Raw genomic sequence first — 23,910 nt, 5'->3', positions numbered from 1 at the left:
AAACCGTGTCATACAAAGTCAGATCTCCTTGCTTCCCATATCATATTCTCAATACCATCTCATTTCTTACTTCTTTCAATATGAAAAACACTCACACACACACATATTTTCTACTGAATTGTATTTAGTCACTACCTATGTACATTTTCATTGGGTTCTTTAAAAAAAAAACAAAGTTATCAAATATATCAAAATAGTGTCCTATATTTTCACATTTTTGTCTTCAGAAAATCAGCAGGTGATTTATGATGTTGTTCAAGTTTCCAGTTTCACAATGCAAAGTGAGAGAAAGAAATCGAGACTCATGTGGCTAAAGTATATTACAGATTACCAAACATAGCACATACTTGCATGTACTATATGTAAGTAATTTCATTTATAAAGTCAGAGTGTATTTGTGTCAGAACCAGATGAATCCATGTTTTTGGACTTCGGCACTACGCAGAGCTGGGTTTGATTCATGCATCTACCCCTTACTATGAAATCTACAGAACATTATTTACCCTCTCTGAGGAACAGATGAATTAGAGCACCTAACATGTTTAGCTGAAGGTTTGGTACATAGTATTTGCTTGAGGAGTATTAGCTCCCATCGCCCTCTACCATCTGCCATTTCTTCCCTCTAAACTTTTATTTGCAAGGCTAGCATTCGTTCTTCAAACAACTATTTCTTTCCACAGATGGTGGCATCTATTGGACAAAATTTAAATCTGAAGAGAACCTAAAGAATTTTAAAATGTACAAAATGGAATGTTTTCCAAAATATCCAACATTGCAGCTTTCATTGTCTTTATTTAGTGCTTCAGTATTGGAAATACAATGTGGGGGCGTAAAATTAACCAACCTTGAATGTGTATTATGGAAAGAAGCAGACAAGTTGTTTGAAAATGCATCTCCCATTACAGAAACATGAAACTGTCGTCTAATCTGTATGAAGCTCTGATCTTCCAGTAATGGCATGCTTTTAGCATACTATGTTAACTATATAAAACTCTACAACAATAGTTATCCCAAAGAAGTTGTCTGTTGAAAGCGGCAATGAAACAGCTTATTGCCACCTTTCTTGGTTCCGCTGAACGTTTTTTCTCTACTCCCACTGCTTTTTTTCCATGTCTTTCCTATCTTCCCAAGTGCTTTTCTTCTCAGAATCATAGTTCCCCTCCACTCCCCCACACACACCCAGATTCCATGGTTACTTATTAGGTAGATATTGAAAGGTTCTGTCCAGAGTCTAGCTATACAAGCAATAGATCCTTTTATCCCTAAGACTCATCAAAAATATCTGTTTTGTTTTGCTTTCTAATCCTTTCTGCATCACTTTCTAGCCTATAAAAGGAATAGCAATATATTTTATTTCCCCCTGGTGTGGGCAATCATAAAGACCCAATAGTCACATACTTTTTTTTTTTTTAATCTTTTTCTCTCTTCTAAATAATACACATGGAAACCTGAGGGGTCCTGGTATTTTATGGAGTTGGAATTATCTTCTTGTCCTGTTGACTTTCAGACTTTGCCAGAGTCTTGCTTCCAGTCTTGTCCATCTCCCCTCACTAATACTCTTTCCCTGACTCCCTCCTTCCTGGATAATCCCAGACATCAGTGATGTTGGCTTCATGATTCTCCACTTTTTTTGAGTGTCCTTGGTAATTCTCCGACTCTTCTTAGAGTCAGGCCTTAAAGTATTCTTGTATCCATGGCTGCATATGTCTGTCATTATATATGAGTGCATATGTATACATAAGTGTACAATGCTTAATCATATTTTTTTTGTAATTCAGTGAACTTAAGCTATGTTGTTCTCATTTTAAAATCTCATAAGCAATTTATTAAGAAATAGCAGTACAGTTCAACATAGACTATATTACAGGCCAAACTATACTCACTCTTCCCTGCACATTGAAATGTCTATTTCTCTGGACTGTGAAACATCTCTTATTCATCCCCATACCAGACAAGCACAGTACCTAGTACAGTGGAGGTAGCTGAAATGATTGAGATTGCTAGAGAGCACTACAGCTCTTGTATTTGGTTGATAGAACGATACTCAGCTTATCCTCACAAGTTCAGGAATAAGTTACCTCCTCCAGGAAATTTTCAAAGTTACAGCTGTCCATGACACTGGAGTAATAATGGAAGTAGGAAGAAAGATAAGTCATACTAGGTCTTCAGGCAGTCCTCATACCATGACTTTGAACTATACTTCCAACCTTGTAACTTCCCTTCCTCTCCCCTATGCCTCCTCCTCCCACCCCTCGCACCCTCACGAAGTCACATGCAGGTGTGTGTGCACTAGCCCTGTACTCCAGGTAGGCAGAACTTACTATTCCTAAACACCTTTGTATCCACTATTATCTTTCTAAAATGCCCCCTTCTCCATCTGGCAAAATACATTTATCCTTCAGGAATCTGCTCAATTGTCACTTCCTTTATGAGGCTTTTCCTGAACCATCAGACTAAGTTGTCTTTTCTTTCTTTGTGGAATCGCATTGGGCATACCTCAATTTCAGCACTTTCTACCTTGTGTTAAATTTTTCTGGCTACTTTTAGGGTGATCAACTCATCCTGTTTTACCCAGGACTGTCCAGGTTTTGAAACATAAAGTCCTGCATCCCAGGAAACACCTTAGTCCCAGGCAAACTGGAATGTTTGGTCACTCAACTTGTGTGTCATCCCCACTGGAGCATGAGCCCCTTTGGTGAAGGGGTTGTGTCAGATTCATCTTTGTGTCAGTGTTTGATGAATGAAGGTGTTTATATATGAGACTTCAAGGATCTAAGCCATTCAGTCATGGTGGGGGCAGGGGGAGGCAAACACCAGTGGAAGAGGACTTATTAGTCTTGTCTCTAATACAGGAAGATCCTAAAATAGTGTAGTCTTTAGTTTTTCTCTAGGTAAGCCCTGTCCTACTTGTAGGTTTATAACTCGTTGCTTTCATTTGATCTAGAAACAAAGATTAAAATGCATTTTATAACAATGATCTACTCTTACATTCAGCAATAACATTTAAGAGAAATGTTTTAGGAGAGCAAAAAGGAGTGGATATGAAACAACATTTTGAAATACATGCCTAGTGTATTTTTGAAATTTTTGAAATTGAGTTTATTTATCTTGTAGGTCCTAGAGGTTTCACGGCAAGATTGACAGGGCGCATTGTCATTACTGCTAAGAGGAAAATACCAAGTTTTCCATGATATTAGTGAATAGTAATGGCTTAGTGATGAATTCCCTTATATGTAAAACAGACATCAAATACACAGTAAAGGTCAATGTCTTAACTAAATAATTAGCATTACTACTGGGGGAGGGGAAAGAGCTTATTTATCTGAAAATGTACCCACATTTTGGGAAGCTCAGCCTTGTGGGGGAGTAGAGGATAGGCTCTTAAGCTGTGAGAGTTTCAGTGTTAATATCTGGATACTCTTCTCAGTCAGCCATGATCCTACCCAAACAGTATATCCCCAAAGTAAGCACCCCCATGTCCAGGAAGAACAGGAGAAAGGAACACATGAATGACTCGATCTTCCCACTCACATTCACAAAGAAACTCACATTCCCCTCAGGTACAGTAGGAAATAATGAATGGACATTTATAGAAAGACAATTATCACTTAAGTGTTAAAATTACTGGGATTCAATTATTCTATTAAAAAAAAAAAAAACTCTCCAAGTAAAATCAATTTAATTTTTCCGTTTATCCAAAGCTCATATTTTAAAATAAAGTATATTTAAAACATTAGGTTTTAAACTAGCACTATTAAAATTTGGCTTTTCGAAGCACAATAAGGTATATACATTGTACTATGTAAATCCTATTTTATAATTTCTAATGTTTATGTTTATCTCCCCTGGTAGACTATGTGTCTAATTGACCTTTGGCCCTCCCTACAGCCTTTATCATAGTGCCTAGCAAAGAGTATTTGAGAAACAAGTATTTGATGAATCATGATGGCTAGCACTTATTGAATACTTAGCACAAGCCAGGCTCTGTTCTAAATGGCGTATTCATTTTAACTCACTTGATATGCACAGTAACTCTATGAGATAAGTATTATTTTTATCCTGACTGTAGAGATTAAAAAAAAAAAAAATCTAAAGTACAGTGAATAAGTGACGTGCCCGGGGTCACATGCCTAGGATGTGGTAGGGATAGGCTATGAATGCAAACAATGTGACTGCAGTGACCAAACTCCTAATTACATTATCCTGCTTTCTATAGAGACTGTTGATCCTAGAAGAACCCCTTAGGGTTATTATCCTCTTAGTTTCCAAAGCATAAAATAGTTTTTATTCCATTTTTTCAAACTTGTTAGTAGAAAAACTCTAATGGAGTCTTCTCAAGACATGTATTAAAATGAATAAAATATAGACAGGAAGTGTGCAATATATGCTTTTGGCTTACATTGGCCAGTGCAGCTGCAACCAGGGGTTCAGATGTGAGGTGGTAATACACATACTTCCCTGGCCACCCAGAGGTATGGGAGCCAGAATTGGGATCAGAGCCAGCGTAGGGAATTCTAAGCACCCAGGAAATTCACACTTTTGGATTCCATTCAGGAAGTCCCCAAAGGAGCATGTTTGCATAGAAGGAGTGATATACTAAGCCAACATCCTAAACACCAAGCCTATCTTGCCTCTCCTAATGCTGAGTGGCTGCCTCTCTGATGCTCCCACATCTTGTCCCTAATGTAGTGCTTGTCCATATGAGCACTTATCTATTATAACACAAGACAGCAGATGCTTCTTATGAGCTCCTTAGATCCAGATCTTTCAGCACCAAAGTGAACTGGCTTCTTCCTATTTCTAGAATTTCTTGAAAGATTCTCAGTTTTGAAAGAGCCCATGTGTCTTTGCCCAAATGCAGATTGGTTGTATCATTTGAGCTGGCCCTAAGTTTCACATCAAGTTCTGACTGTCATAGTATCTACTTTCTGGGAGAGTGAAAATGGAACCCAGTGAGATCTAGCACCTTCTGTGCATGCTTGCCTCCATCCAGGCATTTATTCAGCAAATATTTATTGAGCACTGGCTACTGCATGCCTTGAAGTAATAAGAGGAAGCCACATTGCCACTTCAGAAACATTTTATCTGTGGCACGATCTTCACTCGAAAACTGCTGTCTCCCCCGCTCTCCCGCATTGACCCAGAGATCCTTTTCTAAACTGTCAACCAAAAGTTAGATGTTGCAGTGGTGGCCAGTGGGGTACAAAAGGCATCATTCGTGACTATGCACCAAAAGTGCCCCTCTCTAAAGTTCCAGGAGAACAAAGTGGGGAATGGACAGGCTGGAATACAGAGGAAGCGCTGGTATTAAGGAGTCAGATATGATGGCCTTGATAAGCCCCGGCAAACTTGTCTTCTACACACTTATGGACTCAGATATACGACTTTCCTCTATTCTTCGATTCTCTCCCACACTGAAGGAGGTGGCAATCAAACAGAACACTGACCTGGGACTAGCCTTGGCAATGTATCCTCCAAATAAGTGTAAATATTTCCTCTCCTCTGTGCGCGTCTGAAACTTCTGATGGCACATGTTCTCTTTCTGGAGCAAAATAGTATTCCCTGAGGCCACATACAGAAAAAGAGGCTTCCACATATATTTTATCAGGAATTCCTTATTCAGCTCCTTTTCACACTTCCTCAGCTTCTAACTCAGGATATTGCAACCCTAGCTGAACATTAGAATTCTCTGGGAGACTCTTAAAAAATGTCAGTGTCTGTACCCCACTCTGGGATTCTGATCCAGTTGATCTAGGGTGAGGCCTGAGTCTTCTGTGTTTTTCCTAAAGCTCCTCAGGTGCAGCCAGAATGACAAACCATTGCCATGTGCGAACTTAAGTGTCTATTCCATGATGAAAGGAGAGACTTTGGCTTCAGATAAGTGAATTTAAGGGCAAAGAGAGAAGGCAATAGAATCTCATCCTTGAATATCCTGTTCCCTTTGCCACGGTAAAAAGAAAGCATCTCTTATGGGTAATCTTTCTCTTCTGTTAATGGAAAATGAAGTTGTTAGGCTATTACTACTTAATATGGCTCTTACTCCCCTTAGCATTTAGCACCTAAAGATTATCTTACCAAATATGGCAATAGACCAGCTACAATCAAAGAGCAAGAACTCTTGGTGGCTTCCCAGGCCCTTGTTCTGTATGAAGGCTAGATGAAATAGCTCATAGTTACCTCACAGAGCCTAAACAATGAGGATGATGATGCCATTTGTCATTCATATCCTTTGTTCATATTGTAAGACCCCCAAATCCTTGTTAAAAGAACTTGAAACTATTCATTTTGGAAGCACAAGGAAGACAAGGCTTCCCTATTCAGCCCCAATCACATTTCTTTGTGATAGGTCTTTTAGAGCCTGGGAGCATTTTTAAGAATTTTAAATGAATGACTTCATTTGTGACGATGGAAATGTTCTCTAGCAATTAGCTTAGGGTACTAAAGCAATATCCAGCTTCCGCTATTTGAGAGGGGTACAAGGCGTGCCAGACTAGTTCATTGGAATTTTCCTTCCTGTGAACTCTAGAAACTCACTTGGATGGTGAATGGGATGTTTTCAACATCGTGTCCATAGAGCAGGTGGCTACACGTTCCTTGTCTAAAGAAATAATTACATGCAGGTGGCAAGTTGGAGGAACCCAATTGTACCGTAACTTTCTTGATATAAATGTATCCCAGTAATGTATTTTCTAAGGATAAAGTTATGCGTACAATGAACAATGACCTAGCAAAACAGAAATAAAACATATAGAAATGAGGAAAGCTGAAACTTTAGCACAATCCAAAGCTGTTTCTGAATGGTGTCTTGAAATTACTAACATATACTTGAAAACAAAAATCTTAAAACAAAGATTCATCATTTAGGCATTTAACAAAATAATGATTACCTTTTACTGTGTTAGGTTCTAAGTATACAACATGAGTAACACATGGACTGTCCACAAAGAGCTCACAGTCTAGGGAAGGAGAAAGATATGAAAATCAATCATTAAGACACAGCTTGACAAGTTTACTATAGCCCTTGACTCAAAGGTAATTTACAGTCTGTCTAGTAAACAAATACCAAACCAAACCCATTGCTGTTGACTCGATTCCAACTCACCCATAGGACACTATATTAATTTTATCTATTGACCTCTCATCTAACTTTGCCCTGATTACCTCATTTAGTTACGTTGTTGTCGTTCCTTAAAAGTACCTCAGTGAGAAATGAAGTCCTGATACATGCCACAACATGGATGGACCTTGAAAACACTATGCTGAGTGAAATAAGTCAGTCACAAAAGGACAAATACTGTATTATCTTTCTCACATGAGATAGACAAATATATAGAAGCCAGAGCTTATTAGTGTTTCCCAGGGGTGGAAAGAAGGGGAGAAAGGGGAGTTACTGCTTAGGGAGCACCAGGTTTATGTTAATGGTGATAGAATAACTTGGTAAAGGAAAGTGATAATGGTTGCACTACATGAAGAATGTAATCAATGTCACTGAATTACACATGTAAAAATTGTGGAATTTGCAAATGTTTTGATATGTATATTTGTACCGCAGTTTATAAAAAAAGGGTGCCTAACATCCTCTTTATGATGAGGCAGGGTATCAGAAAGTAAAGAAATCTGCTATGACAGAGGTCTGTTGGAGACTTTATAAGGGGAAGGACCATAATGCATCCTGGGAACATAGGAGGGAGAGGTTAGGGAAGGAGTTAGCTGGATGGATGGGAAAAGCATTGCAGTCATAATAACAGCAGCAGCACTATAATAGTTATAAAGACTAATTGTACTTTACAATTGCAGTGTTCTTCCTATGTATCAGTGCTTTGCAAACATTGTTTCTCTTATCTTCACAGCAGCCCCCATGAAGTAGACATTAACGCCCCCATTTTACGGAAGAGGATGCTGATGCTTAGAGAGTTTAGTGATTTGCCCAAGATGCGACCTCTCACCTAAGCAGTACCATTGATTTACTGAGTCTCACATGCCAAGATAAGAGGTGTGATGGGGTGTTGCCTATTAGAGCAGCTCCAAGTATGTCCGAAGCAAAGGATGCATGCACTGATGCAGCCATAGAGGAAGCTACAGGGAGAAGTGAGGGCAAAGTCAAGAATAATATTTCATTAGAGAGCCTGACCGAAACATGGCTGAAGTGGGCATGGGCTTTCTGGAGCAGTTCAAGTCTTGCATAGTTTGGTCTTGGATGTATCTCTGGACCTTGTGGTGTCACCCCCTCTGACAGTGTCACCCGATGTAGTCTGCACTCCCATCCCCAGCCTCTGTAGTGACGCCCTGTCCCCCCTCCCAGAAGCACGGCTCACGTGGGGCCTTAGGCCCCTGCTCAGAGCTCTGTGATGTGCATGGCAGGTGATGGAAGTGGGCTGGGCCAGAGGCGCCACAGATGGCAGCAGCGACACAGCAGGTGGCCCTCCAGTAGGTAGCAGTGGTGTCCGTCCTCCCTGCTCAGCTGCAGCCCACAGTCCTCACAGTGATAGCATTCCACGTGGTAGTTTCTGTTGATGGATACTACTCGGATGGTTGTCTTACAGCCCTGTGCAGGGAGGACAGGACAGGCACAGGAGGCACATTTTAGTGCACAAACCGTGTGATAGTCTCTTGACACAGTAGATGTTGTTCTCCATGTCCACAGTGAAGGGCACCCCATCCAGGCACTCATTACAGAGCACTGGAAGTAGCCTGGGTGGTAGGACTACCCAAGGGCCTGGAGGATCATCTCCGTGATGAAGTGTCCCCACAAGCTACACTTGTCAGCCTTTTGCTGGAACCCAGAGTACAGGAAGTCTTCCTGGCAGTACACTTTCTCACCCATATTGTAAAACGCCTTCCCTGGAAGTTGTCTCCCACATAAATCGCAGATGAAGCAGTGTGATACAGGCTCCTCCTCACTTGGCACGCCTGCCTTGCTCTATAGATACCAAGCCCACACTTGATGCAAATGCCTCCGCCTCTGCTTCCTGCCACTCCAGCCACATCGCTGCATCATCCGCCTGGAGCCAGCCCCGGATTTTCGCAAGAGAGTTATATGAAAATGCAGGAAAGGGGAGAGAGGCTTCAAACTCAGGTCCTTCCAAAATAGGAGTACAGAGGCACTGTCAGAGTTTATGAGGTGAGGAAGCCTTCAAAGATCACATACCCATTGTTCACTACACACCACAGCTCAATGGTGACTTCTTTGGTACACAAAGAACATTACTGTAGCATATTACTTCCAATGGAAAATATTTTACACAAAACAGATTTACCTTGAACCCCATCCAGGTGAGTTTCATTACCCAAGAATATTGTTATAAGCATCCCCCTTCTTAGACAGTACCAGAGACTAGGGCCTCCCAGTAAAGACTTTACTGTAGGCTCATAATATGATGATGATGGTAGTGCTTAAGATAAGGATACTACTGGTGGTAATCATGATAACAGCTGCTACTAGTTATTGAGAATGTCTACACTGGAAACCTTGTGCTAACATTCATTATTTCATTTAATCCTCACAACAACCCTAGTGTCTTAGTCATCTAGTTCTGCTATAACAGAAATACCACAAGTAGATGGCTGTTAACAAAGAGAAGTTTATTCTCTCACAATCTAGTAGGCTACAAGTCCAAATTCAAGGCATCAGCTCCAGGGGAAGACTTTCTCTCATCTGTTGGCTCCGGAGGAAGGTCCTCATGATGCATCAGTCTTCCCTTGGTCTGGGAGCATCTCAGCACAGGAACCCCAGGTCCAAAGATGCACTCTGCTCCTGGCACTGCATTCTTGGTGGTGTGAGGTCCCCTGTTCCTCCGCTCACTTCTGTCTTTTATATCTCAAAAGAAATTGGCTTAAGACACTACCTAATCTTGTAGACATCATCAATATAACTGCCGCTAATCCATCTTATTACATCATAGTGATAGCATTTACAACACATAGGGAAATCACATCTGATGATAAAATGGTAAACAATCATACAATACTAGGAATCATGACCTAGCCAAGTTGACAGATATTTTTGGGGGACACAATTCAAACCATGACACCTAGGAAGGCATATTGTGCCCATTTTGAAGATACTGAGCCATAGGTAATAACTTGCCCAAGGTCACACAGCTTATCAAATGGTAAAGCAGGAATTTGAATCCAGGACTGATGGACTACAGAGCCTGTGCTTCAGGCAGCAATCCTACCGTGCCTCCCATGAGGAAATTCTTAAATATGGCAGTCATCGTATCATGTTTCTGTCCAGTCAGGAATTATTTGGTGTATAAAAATAGAAAACTGGCTGTTGAGTTTTTGCTTCTTTTACCTCCTTTCATTTCTGATGTGTGTACTTTTAGAAAACATAATGAATGGTTTGCCGGGGTGTGTATGTGTGTGCTTGTGCATACACATTAAATATGTGTACACTTGCCAAATTAAAAACACAGATTGAAAAGAGAAGGTATGTAGATCAGAGATACGTTTTTGAAATGGGTTCAAATCTCGGCTTTTGTACTTACTAGGCATGTGATTTAGGACAAGTGATTCAACCTTTCTGTGTGATAATCTCATCATCTTTAAAATGGGGATAATTAGAATTCAAGACTGTGTTGTTATGATGCTTAATTAGGGAAATTATATATAGTTCCTGACACATAGTAAGTACTTAGTAATTTTTAATTCATCTTCAACCCCTCTCTCTTCTTTATGCTTTCATAGTATAATTGTATTTCTGTTTATACAAAGAACAAGAATCAATGTATATCAGCCCTCTTTTGGGGCATTTATATCCTAGAGAAAGATCAACATGAAAGCTGCCACTAAACGGGATTATTGATCTCCACCCTTCACAGAAAAAGAACTCTAAATTTCAAACAGCATGTTATACAAGAATTAATAGTTTTCTTATACTCGAGGCCCTCAATTTAGCTGGTCCACAAATGCTATAAACCACTTCTGTATCTGACATCTCCGAATCTACCATTTTCACTGAGTAGAGTATTAATACTCCACTTTTAATTGACCTCAGTATCAATAGCCCTACACAGGCATTCTATAACTTCCATAAATACCTTTGTGAATCTTTCCTCCTGGATCCCTGCCCATCCAGGTCTGTCTGATTCAAAAAGTGTGTATATACTCTTATTGGTGTCCTATATCATGAATTTACCTTAAACTTACTGTGTTTGATATAGGGACTTTGCACACCTTAGATGATAGTCTTCAACACCATTCAGTATAAATTTCATTTGCTGGCCATTTTATTTTAATGCATCAAATTCATCTCAAACTAACAAAGTCAACCAGAAAACAAGTGTACATTCTACTTCTTTTAGCTGAATCATACATAATTTAAATGCAGTAACATAGGACAGAGCCACTGGGAACTCCGTTCTGGTCACAGAAATGTGTATTGTACCAAGTCGTGCTCCAGCAGAGCCCTGACCCATGCTGGGGGAGGCACTTGACTATAATCAGATAAGATGTCTGTTAATGGCCAGCTCTCTGTAGATACATACGTTCTCTTAAATGACTTTGTCCCACTGTTATCCTAATTTGAAATTTTATTTTTTTTAGCCACATAAATAGAAGAACACAGTTTGAAAACCCTGTCCTGGAAGCAAAAAGGAAGCTACAGCAGCATAACATGCCCCACACAGAACTTGGAACAAAGCCCCTTCAGGCCCCAGGTTTCCGAGGTACTGTGTACCATGTCAGCATGTGATGGCTTTAAAGGAAAAATGTCTATCCAACTGCCTGCTCTTCTGAAATGCCTTTAGCTTGGACCATTTCAAATAATTGATTTGCTTTCCTTGCACCCCTGTATTAACTTTAGCTGGATGTTTTCTCTGTTTCTAAACTAATGCATTTATCCACCAGGGATTAAGTTAAAGGCTCGAGCAGTACGTTATAGGAATTTACAGCATGTGCCAGGTGGAGATTAATGGGTTTTGACAGTGGTACTATAAACTGTGGAGATTCAGAGAAACTCATAAGTTTGTTCTCAAAAGACCAAGCACAAGAATGAGGCTTGTTCTCCTTTGTGACAGTAGACAGCTCCTCATCGACATTACCTAGGCTCAAATCCGCTTGCCCCCACGCTGCCCCGGAAAGGTCACGCAGCGTGGATGACTTGCCTTACTATTGGCGGGACCACGCCAGGAGGCCCTGGCCATTTGGTATGCCCCAGGGTTGCTTGCTGGATCTGACTACACCTTTGAGCCACGTAGTGGGATGAGTTGCTGCACAAACTTTTCACCTCTTTGTAGTCTCTTATTCATAAGTGAAAATAGGAGAACGGTTTTTGGAGACTTACCTGCTGATGATTTTCACACCATGCACTATGGCACAATTAAAATGAATGTAAAGGTCTAGTGGTGAACTTCTCTCCAATTGTAAACGTTACTCTCATAAAGGGAGAGTCGGTGAAAAGATAATATGCGTTTTTTTAATTTACATTTTAAAGAAACTCTGTTTTTAATAAAGATAATATGGAAATGTAAATAGATAAAGTAAAACTCCAGTATGATGACTTATTTTATAGTTTGGCAATTACACGTATCAAATCATATGTCCCAAAATGTAACAACAACAAGAAAGTATCATGTAAAATATATTATTTTGAAAGCATTTAGTATGCTTAGAAACTATTTATTATAGGTCATAGTTAGAAAAGCATACATATAAAATAGTGGGCAAACCTGTATGAGTGGGTTCAACTTCTGTTCAGATTATTTAGATATATGAGTTAAATGTGTCAACATATTGTTACAAAATGTTTTACCTTTACATTCCTAATTATATTCTAGAAATAGAAGGCTTGCTTTTTGCCCATGTTTTAACATATACTAAACACTGCTGGCTCAGTAGAAATTGATTTATCTACTTATGGTATCTCACACTGTAGCAGTGAAAGCAAAAGTTAACTCAGTCCCAAATCCAGGTACTCTTTATAAATCATCTGGATATTTGAATGTGTGGTAATATTCTACTACTTCCCTGTTTTCTTATATCTTCACGTGTTTAAATGTTGTGCTCCTATTATTTTTAAAATAAGGAAAGCCCATTTCAGTTTTCAGGACCAACCACTGACACATACCTTCTGTTTGGAATCTTTCACACAACAAGAGGAACATATCCAGATGTGTCTGGATGATTTGGTCTCCTTACCCTCTTTATCTGAAGATTCTGACCACCTATTGATACAGCTCTTTTTTAGTACCCACCAAAACCAAACCCGTTGCTGTCGAGTCAATTCTAACTCATAGCAACCTTATAGGACAGAGTAGAACTGCCCCTAAGGTTTCCAAGGCTGCAATCTTTACAGCAGCAGACTGCCGTATCTTTCCCCTGCGGAGAAGTTAGGGGATGCTGAACCATTGACATTTCGGTTAGCAGTCGAGTGCTTATCCACTGTGCTAACCAGGGCTCCTCTTTTTAAGTACAGGAAGAGCTAATTTATTAAATAAAAACAGTGACTTGACAAAAGTCTCTCTCCAAACCAAGCTGCTTTTTCACCTTTCCCTGGAAGCTCAGGATGCTCTGCACTTGTAGAAAACACTCATAATTTTTGCTCCTGTCGTGGTCACAGCCTGCTTTCATGTACTATGTAAGACCCCCTCATTTACCCCTGGGATTGCTGCTCAGTGGCTGGCTCTCTCTTGTGTGAGAACTTGCCTTAAACGTGCTTTTTCTTTTTTAACTTATATTGGCCAATGTAGAAAAACCACTCTTCACCCGGGATGCATCCCAGTTGAAGGGAACATTCCTCAGCACCACCCTAAAAAAGAGCAACATGGGTTTTGGATTTACCATCATTGGCGGAGATGAGCCTGATGAATTTCTGCAGGTGAAAAGTGTGATTCCGGATGGGCCTGCGGCACAGGATGGAAAAATGGAAACAGGTGAGTTTCCTGATGCTTTTGAAAATTGTTCTGGATTTTTCGGTTTTTGTTTTTTCCTGAAGGTAAATAAGAGGAGCTTCTTTTTTGTGTTTTTATTTTGAAGGTCATTTCACTTTAGGAAAACCAAAACTTATTTTCCCCCTAAGCTTGGAGTATCAGGTTGAAGTACCTGTGCACATAATGTGTGCATAGTAAATTGCAAGAGTAAATTAGAGAATGTCCAACTCAACCGTTCATCCAGTTGGGTAATTTGAAAGCAACTCTCAATATCATTTTTATCTCATTTTTCAGACTGTCTTCTTGTTTGCTGGATTCAATGGACTTTTGAAACTGACACTTTTCAAATTTATTTCTAGGGTTCTTTCTGAGGGATGTGATATAAATTTCACCTTTTTTTTTTTTTCTTTTGTAGCTTATATTAAGCCGCTGATATTTTTAAATCTGTATTAATCTTTTAATAGTCTTATGCTAAATTGCCCAGATTCAGTTATTTAAATATGCATGCTCATCTCATAGAGAAAATTTTAAAATGGCATTAGTCTTTGGATGTGCCCATATATTGTTTCACTATAGAGTTTTTTTTCCCCTAGTCCTTACAAATTAATTTTCATATGCGATTACTTGGATGTCTATCCAAATGATAATTGAAATTCATTTCACATGAAAATACAGCCAAACTGTTAAGTCAGGGAAATATAAAACATGAAGAAAGGTGTACAGAGGTAGAGGAAAAAGTAATGAACTTCATCTGATTTCACAGGCTGATTTTAAATTCTCCTGCCTGGCCCATGACCTTAGATAAGTCCCATAACTTACAAGTATTAATTTTCTTATCTGAAAAAAGATGAAGAAATTAAATTTGATCTTATGTATATAAAATTCTGATTCAAGAATTTTGTAGTATTGGTTTTTGAAATGCCTTTGAAAGAGTATTGTAAAATGCAGTAAGTGTCTGCAAAGAAATACATTCTATTACCATTTTCACAACATTGATTTAATATATATGATATCAGCTTTTTAAAATCCATGAGTCTTTGTAAATATACAACACTAGAGGATTACTTTTGCAGAAAAATTATGTCATTTTTATGACCTATATGTTTATGAATCATTCTTCCAAGGGTTTTAAAGTGGTTTGTGTATGAAAGAACAACATAAAGTTGCAGTCTTCATTTTATATTTTTAATTTGAAAAGTTGCCAGTGCTATATTACCATTTATTAAATTGTTCTTGTATAACTACCTATTTTTCAAGGTTCCGTAATGAGTATATTTGTTGCCAACACATGCTATTAAGTAATATTATATATAATAGATGTTACATTTCCTTAAAAGTAGAGATGAAGTTTTAAAACGAACTCACCACATTTTTCAAACACTAGTTTTTATAAAAATCATGTGTACATGGTATTTTGCAAGTGTAAGTTAGAGAATGCCCAACTCAACTGTTTATCCACTGATATTTTATTAAGCATGCACACCTTCATGTTACCCAAAAATTACAGAGAAACATCAATGACTAACTAAAAAACCATCCTAATTACTACAATTAGGATAAGAGGAAATTATGGAATGAGCATCATCTTAGATGAGGGAAGGATCTCCAAAGATTTTTTACCTCAGTGAAATATTTGATAAATCCATTTCTTTTCATAATAAAGAACCTAGTTATTTCTTTCTCTGATTCAACCCAGTAGTCCATGTTTCAAAACTAGAAGAGGCTTCTCTCAGAGTAAACTTAAAAGGTAAAATAAAATAAAAATATTGCACAGCAAAGCTTTTTCCTTTCTTACTTATTTCACTAGTTCACCACACCCATACAGTCTGAGCTCCTCAATAACAAAATCAAAGCCTTTATTTAGAATTCAGCAGATTTTCTTCATTCAAGATAATCACACAACAGGTCCTAACATACAGAGAAAAACCTAGGATTTGATTCTATTCACTGTCTCCTATTTATTAATTCAACAAACACTTGTTGAGCACCTACTTTCATAGTCCTTACAACGTGTGAGGGGTATAGAGATAGATATGATATGGCCCCACTCTCAAGGCATTTATGTCTAGAAGTGGCCTCAGACATGTAAACAAATAATTGTAATACAATATAATGAGTCTATAATAAATATGATGCTGCCACAAAATCAGGAGGGTTGGAGGAGCGATCAACGAAAGTTTTTAAACTGAAAAGTATATTGCTAACTATGTAGTTTTATTAGGCCTTTGGGGGTAATAATTTCTCTCATTGAACAATTATTCAATATTTAGTAAAACATTGAAAGCTAATGCTTATTAAATATTCAAAAATGGTAGAAATGTTTATTTTTAATTGTGAGATAGTTTAAAATAAATTGTAAACACAATTCTGTGACATTCCACAAGTTTTAATAGAGGGAATGGTTCTTTCGTTCATTTCAACAAATGTTTAGTGAATGTCTAAATGTGCCAGGTATTCTGGTAGTTACTAGGAACACAAACATGAAGAGACAAATGTTTCTATCCTCAAGAAGCTGACAGCATAGAGATAGTGAATGTCATGTTAATAAATAATTATATCAATGTGATAGTAAAAATGTGTACCAAGTACAGCAATAGTATAGAGAAAAGGGAGATCAATTATGTTGTGGGATGCTCAGGGAAGACCTCATAGAGACAATGGTACCTGACAGTTTTTAGTGATGAATAGTCATTTGTAAGTGGACAAGTAGGGAAAGTTATAGAAAGAGGAGACAATGTCTGCAAAGGCACCGGTGGTGAGAAATAATTGGAATAATGTTTCTGTATCATCACACACACACACACACACACACACACACACACACACAAAACTATTGCCGTCGAGTTGATTCCGACTCATAGCTACCCTCTAGGACAGGGTAGAACTGTCCTATACGGTTTCCAAGGAGCAGCTAGTGAATTCAAACTGCCTACCTTTTGGTTAGCAGCCAAATGTTTAACCACTGTACCACCAGGGCCCCATATCATCACAGTATACATCAATATTTCGCCTTCAGTGTGTGTTCATGATGAGGTGGTAAGTGAAACAATAAGCTTGGTAACTGGTGAAGATGAATTATTCAGACTTGTAGAAAACATCAAAGTGTATAGTCATTTACTGTCTAATAAAAAGCATGTATCATAAATACGTGCATACCTGTATATGAAACCTTTCTCATATAAATTTTCAAACAACTTTCTACCAGTTAGTCATAGCGGTTTCCTCTATAGCTGATGTTTTATTTACTTGTGTATCCCTAGAATCTAAAACAGTGCCTGGTAAATAGCAGGTGCTCAATAAATGCTTGGATGGATGGCTGTATGGCTGTATGGGTGGCTAGCTGGGTGGGTGGGTGGATGGGTGGATGGATGGATGGGTGGATGGATGGATGGGTGGATGGATGGATGGATGGGTGGATGGATACTCTGAGAAATAAAGAAGTGACATTTGAATTGGTTGAATTCCATGTTTGCAGTATAGACTACTTGGACTAGGTAACTTGCCACTGAAGCAAAAACAAACCAGCTTTCCAATTTCTGGATGAAATTAAAAAGATAAATACATGTTGTGAACAAAATTAATTTCCATTTCTATAATAATTTCATGTATAAAATGAACCTCAATAATTAACAAAAAGAATAGATACTACAGATATGAAAGATAAATCATTGGTGTTTAAAAGCTGAGCAGTCTCATTATTCACTGAAGTGAGCATGAAAAGATTTTAATCAGCTTTTCTAGCTCTAGGTTCTCTCTCATTTAGAAAAAGAGATGCCAATAGTTTGTATGGATACAAAGAAATGTTCACTCTACCAAAAAGTTGACATAGGGTCCTGTACAGGAGAAACAAGGGTAGGGTGGGGAATTCTTTCTTATCTAGTTAGCACTGACTCCTGGGAAGGGATAGAAAGAAGAAGAAAAAGAGGACAGTGTGTCCCCTCTGCCTTTTGACAACTAAATGCATCAATACCCAATGGACCTAAATGTTTTAGAAGGTTTCTTAGAAGAAAATTACTATAGTGCCAAGAAACCATCTAACTTCAGATTAAGTAGCCTACACAGCCCCGCAATCATTTGTAGGCATCAGAGACCCTGGTAACATTCTTTATTTTAAAAATCAGATTTGATGTTGTGTGGCTTACATAAAAACCGCAGACTCTGAAAGATAGTTATTTATCTAACATCTCCCAGTTAAAAAGCTTCCCTGGTTACATTATGTTTCCTGTATTTCCCCCAGGCTAATTGTTTAACTGAGGCTTGTGGTTTTGAACACATGTAACCAAACCCAGAAAACCAAACCCACTACCATCAAGTCAATTCCAACTCACAGGGACCCCGTAGGACAGATAGAACTGCCCCATAGGGTTTCCAAGGCTGTAATCTTTACAGAAGCAGACTGCCACATCTTTCTTCCATGGAGCAGCTGGTGGGTTCAAACCACCGACCTTCGGTTAGCAGCCCAGCACTTAACCACTGCACCACCAGGGCTCATCTTCAACATATCTAAGAGGGAGGAAAGCTGAGCTATTCATGAGGTTCCCCCATAAACAGGGGTTGAATTATGAGGTAACAGACAACCTGTTAGTTTTTATTTGCCCTCTTCTAATATTTTTCCATTTTATTAGTAAAATTGTAAGGAGCTGTCCTGAGATATCAGCATCCTGGCATTCATTGACCCCTTGCGTTTTTCCATCTGAGCAGATCAATTATACTGCTCTTTCATTGGCTGCTACGTCTATATTTGTGTTTCTAAGAGTGTGGGCACAAGATTAATTTTGTTATAATCACTTGGGGAGCTCCTTGAAAATGCAGATTCCTGTGCCCACCAGACCTGTTGTTGTTGTTAGTTAGCACTGAGTTGGCCCCTGTTCTTGGTGATCGCATGTACGACAGAACAAACTGTTGCCTAATCCTGCGCCATATTCACAATTGTTGATATGCTCAAGTCTATTTTTGCGGCCACTGTATATTTTGAGTGTGTTTCAACCTAGTGGACTCATCTTCCAGCACTAAATCAGACAATATTCTATTGTGATCCGTAAGGTTTTCACCGGCTAATTTTCAGAAGTAGACTTCCAGGCCTTTTTTCCTAGTCTGTCTTAGTCTAGAAGCTCCGCTGAAACTTATTCACCACGGGGACCCTGCTGGTATGTGAAATGCCAGTGACACGGCTTCCAGCATCATAGCAAACCACAGAAACCACCACAGTAGCACAAACTGACAGATGGCTAGTGGGTTCCAGACCTATTAATTCAACTTTCAGGAAGTGGCGTTCAGAAATGCTCATTTATACACTTTAAAAAACTGTCAAAGCAATACATGTATGTGGTAAAAAAAAAAAAAAAATAGCATCAAAATATTTACAATGGATAAATTATCCCTGGCTCTGCTCCTCCCCATTCTCTAGACTCATATTCCAGAGGCAAACAGTTATTTTTTGTTCTTTTAGATGTTTTTCTTCACACCAGTGATTAATGTGCTTATATTGTTGTCTTGATTTAACAGTTCCAGAAATGACCTATATTTACTTCCTTTTAGAAAGAAATGAAGATTTAGCTTTTACCATGCCATCTGCCCTCCCACATCCTCCCAACAGAGTTTTCTAATTAATTTTAGTAAAATTTGTACAGTTTTTACATTGTCATGGCTTTATAAATGTGTTCACTAGGCCTAGTAGCATACTATAAAGACATTATTTTTCCATAAACAGCTTCGTGGAGTTTCACATCATTTTTCTTTCTTTTTTGCAATGTCTTTCTTAAAATAATCCTTCTATTATTTTTTTTCCAAAAGTACCATCACATCAGGTACTCTAAAGGGTCTCCTGTTATCTGCATGTCTTTTGTCTTTCTGCTTCCATCTGGGTTGGTTATATAGCTGAAGCCTGGGGACTTTGCATTATATGTCTCCCAAACAGAGCCCACTGTTATCCAAATACAGTGTCTTCCTCTTTTTTAGCATATACCCCTTTTACTAGAGCACAGTCTTCATATGTCTGGTGATCCTGGATTGTTCATAAAGTGAAACACTGAAAAGTTGCTTAGGAGTTGTATGTTTGTAGCAGAATTTGAAGACTGGTCAGATTTTACTGAGAGTTAGGCAGGGACAGTATATGAAAATCAGTTCTGTGGGGCCTTTTGTTTGTTTATTTTTGGAGACACCCTCATCCTCTAGCTTGGAGTAGGTGGTGGGGGTTCTGCATGCAAATGTGGCAGGTCTCGTATCAGACATTTCCTAATCCCAAACCTTCTTGGGGTACTGTGGAGTAACTCAGAGCCCTCCTTGTCCATGTTAACCTCCCTTCCAAGAACACACTAACACAGGAGTCAGCAAATTTTTCCCTAAAAGTCCAGGTAGTAAATGCTTTTGGCTTTTCAGGACAGGTGGTATCTGTCACAATTACTCAACTCAGCTATGGCAAAGGCAGCCATAGACAGTACATAAACAACTGGGCATTACTGTGTTCCAATAAAACTTAATTTACAAATACAGGCAGTGGCAGGATTTCCCTATGAGTCATAGTTTGCTAATCCCTGCTCCAGAATGTACCTTCCAAAGTTGTGATACATCAGATGTCTTGCTTTTTCCACTTTTCATATTCTAGAATTCTGATGAACTGTCTTATCTTACAACAGCCCTTTTCCAGTTAGGTAGTGGCTTCTATTGGGTATTCTTCATTGCTGTGGGTTTCTTTGTTTTAAAGAGTCTTTATGAAAGAGGATAGCTTTGTTCGTCTTTCATCTTGAACTAGAAGTCTTAGAATCTTCATTCTTAATGCGTACTAAAGTTTGATGTAGTGGGAGCAAGAAACTTCTTTCCCATCTACTGTACAACTTAGCAAACACCCTATCCTATCTTGACCCTTTGTCAACGGAGCCTATGCTCAACATTGCCTTGAAGGGGTGTTTATACATATTCCTGGGGACTAACTTTTGGGGTAGAGACTTCCACCCAATAGAGTAAAGCTACTTTAGCCTTACATTTAGCTTCCACATCTGTCACATAAGGTGGCTTCTAGAACATTGAACTATGAGTAATTTCTCATTGACCCACTTTTTGGGATACTCTCTTCCTCCCATGTTTGCATTTTCTGAAACTTTTAGTTACCCTTTTGTCCTCTGGGGAACAGCAAGGGTTAACCTGAGGCTCTAAGTGCTGTGTGGGCGGGTGATGGCTCTGCTCTTAGCATAAGGGTTACTGCCCCTCTTCTTAGAGCTGGCCCTTCTCTACTGATTCTCTAGTTAATGTTTACCTAAGGGTTTCCCACCCGCCCAATGTTTTTTTAGCCATCCTTAGCCACTTTTCACTCCTAAGCAGTTTAATAAAATCCCATGCTTGTTAATTAAGCATCTCTTGAGAAAGAACTATGTGTATGAGAAAGCCTAAGAAGTCATTCCAAAATATTTTCTGTGTTTTGTTTTCCCAGCACCTCAGAATCAACTTATACCCAGAGCCAGCTCCCCTTTGAATTTTGAGCACACACTGCGGGGTGTGTGGGGGGGTGGTTTCCCCATGATTACTGTCTCACTGACTGGCTGCCTGATAAACACTTCTTAGAGGTTCAGCCAGTTCTTCATCACCTCCACCCTCCAGAGCCAAGTCTTCATCTTCACAGTCAGCGCACACCATTTCATTTAGGTGGTTTTGTCAATTGCCAGAAGCAAACGAACTGATCAGAAAATGTAACTTTTCTCCTATTTTGAAGTACCTGTTTAATTTTCTATTGCTCAATAACAAATCACACCAAAACTTAGTAGTTTAAAAGAGTAACCAATTGTTTGCTCAGTCTTCTGCAGTCTTGCCTGGGATCAGCTGAGTGGTTCTCTTCTACTAGGCTCACCAAGGGTCTCTCACAGCCGCGGTTGTCTAGAAGCTATGATGAAGGTAGCTTCACTCACACCTTCCTGCCTCAGCTGGGATGGCTGAACACCTGAGGGCTGCTCAGGTATCACTCTGTCCACCTGATCTCAATAAGAGGGTGACTAGACCTCTTTCCGTGGTATCTTAGGGCTCCAAGAGCAAAAGGGGAAGTTGTCAGGCCTCTTAAAGTTCTAACCTGTCCCAAGCACAGCATCACTTCCACCCCATTCCATTGGTCATAGCAAGTCATAAGGGCATCCCACTTTCTGCCTGGTGTCCACCTTTTATGTTGATGTATAGGACATACAGATGCCGCACTTGATGAGGTGCTTGATTCAAGAGGAGGGGGAAATAGGTTTACCTTTTGATGAGAGAAGTGGCAAAGAATTTCTGGTCATCTGACACAAAATCCTTCTTTATTCTTGGATTCCGGAAGTTTGCTCAAACTCTGATAAGAAAATCATCTTTTATATTCCTGGGCACTTTGCCTTCTCACAATCTTGCTGGTAGGGAAGCTTTACTAATATTTTCCTTTCTAGTTCTCTATAGTATCATGGTTAAATAATAGTAAATCGTAATACCATGTTCAGAGGTCATGAGCAGTATAATCAGCAGGTCTCTGGCTCTATCTTTCTAATAAAAATGAAGCAGGCAGTTGCAGCAATTCAATTTTTAAAATCTAACAAAATATTCAGACAGATTCATATAAGATAATTTTCTAAATAATCTCTTGATATTAGCATCATTTGCCTTTTTAGACATTTATGAACTTTAGGTGTTACAGAAACATCTTGTTCTCTGTAAAAGCCTGAAAATAAAATTGAATTTCTAGCCAGCTGACTAACACTAATATCTCTAGTACAGAAGAAATAAAATGTACTTGTTTAGCCTGTCAATATATTTATTCTTGCTTCTTTCCAAATGCACCTAACTTTCAGAACCCCACTTCATTTTGTTCAAAAGCTTAATATCTCCACTGGCTAGCAATGTGTTTTTCAGATCAATAACAGGACATCCCACAGCAAGGGCGAGAGCCACTGAACATTTTCTATCCAGCATCCTCTTTTACAATGCTGTATAGATGATACAGATGCCACAGTTGACAGAGCCCTTGATTTCAGCTACAAACCAAACCATTTGAGAAGATTTAAAAAAAAATTTGTTACACCAATTTTTAAAATCATACTATGCTTCATCAGTAACTCATTTTGTCCTGAAAAGATTTCTTTGTAACCCAGTTAAATGCTGTTGTGGTGCCTCTTTTTTACATATTTCTATCTGTTCTCTTTTTGTATGTGCCTTATACAGTGCTCTTTACTTCCTTTCATTGAAAATCAGAGTCTAAAGAAAAGCCCACTTGAGAAAAGATAACAATATAAGCGCTATTTTTGTTGTCGCCTCTATACCAGGATTCTGTACTTTAAGCCCGTTTTAGCACAGATGTGCTAAATAGCAAAGTATGATATGTAATTTTTTTTCTAGTTTCAATGTTCGTACCTATTCGGATAAATCATTGTTTTGAAGCCTCAGATCACATAATAACTGGAACATGGTCTTCATGACCGTTTTACTGATTGAGATTATGGAAATCAATGCACTTAACTGTGCACTTAAATGAATTTTTATCCTATTCTTTTTAAGCTAATCTGCACAAACGTTTTACATTAATTTGTAGTGCCAGTTCACTGGCCTTCCTAGGAGCTAAAGGAGAAAGTGGATGGGGCCTTCATGCCACCCTTAATGCAGAGCTCAGAATGACGCTAGACACTAGGAGAGTAGGGCTGCTATGTCAGAGTATCCTTTCTGGGTATGAAATTGAGACTTTAAAATCCTAGCTTATTACTTAAGTTTAATGGAGATAGACAGGCTATAAAAGGGTTAACATTACTTTTTTTCACCTGCTCTTTGGAGGAGGGGGCTGGCTGTCTATATATTAGTGAAGCTGTTCAGCTTAAGGTAGACACATGTGAAATAAAGGTATTATCTAAGTTCATTTAAGAGGTTTTCATCAATTACTTTTTAAGCCTGAGGATAGGGTCACCAATAGCCTTGCTTATAAATGAACCAAAAGTATCCAAATAGATGTAAAGATTTATCAGATTCTGGTGTCTGGATTGCCTTATAGCCAATATCAAATTCATTCAGTTCCTACCATTTTCTCTGCGGGAATTTATGGAAC

At 38.8% G+C, this 23,910-nt stretch overlaps 1 protein-coding gene across 1 annotated transcript in view; it reads left to right on the top strand.

Moving 5' to 3' along the window:
• Positions 1-23,910, top strand: part of MAGI2 (membrane associated guanylate kinase, WW and PDZ domain containing 2) — a 650,884-nt gene that overhangs the window by 313,277 nt on the left and 313,697 nt on the right. The window contains exons 7-8 of the mRNA XM_004390069.1: positions 11,548-11,669; positions 13,692-13,874. Of these exons, the coding sequence (XP_004390126.1) occupies positions 11,548-11,669; positions 13,692-13,874 (305 nt within the window). The remainder of the gene's footprint in view (positions 1-11,547; positions 11,670-13,691; positions 13,875-23,910) is intronic.

Source organism: Trichechus manatus, unplaced genomic scaffold, assembly GCF_000243295.1.
Source record: "Trichechus manatus latirostris isolate Lorelei unplaced genomic scaffold, TriManLat1.0 scaffold00280, whole genome shotgun sequence".
Classification (NCBI taxonomy): Eukaryota; Metazoa; Chordata; class Mammalia; order Sirenia; family Trichechidae; genus Trichechus; species Trichechus manatus.
The sequence above is the reverse complement of the archived record's forward strand: the minus strand, read 5'-3'. Positions and strand labels throughout refer to the sequence as shown.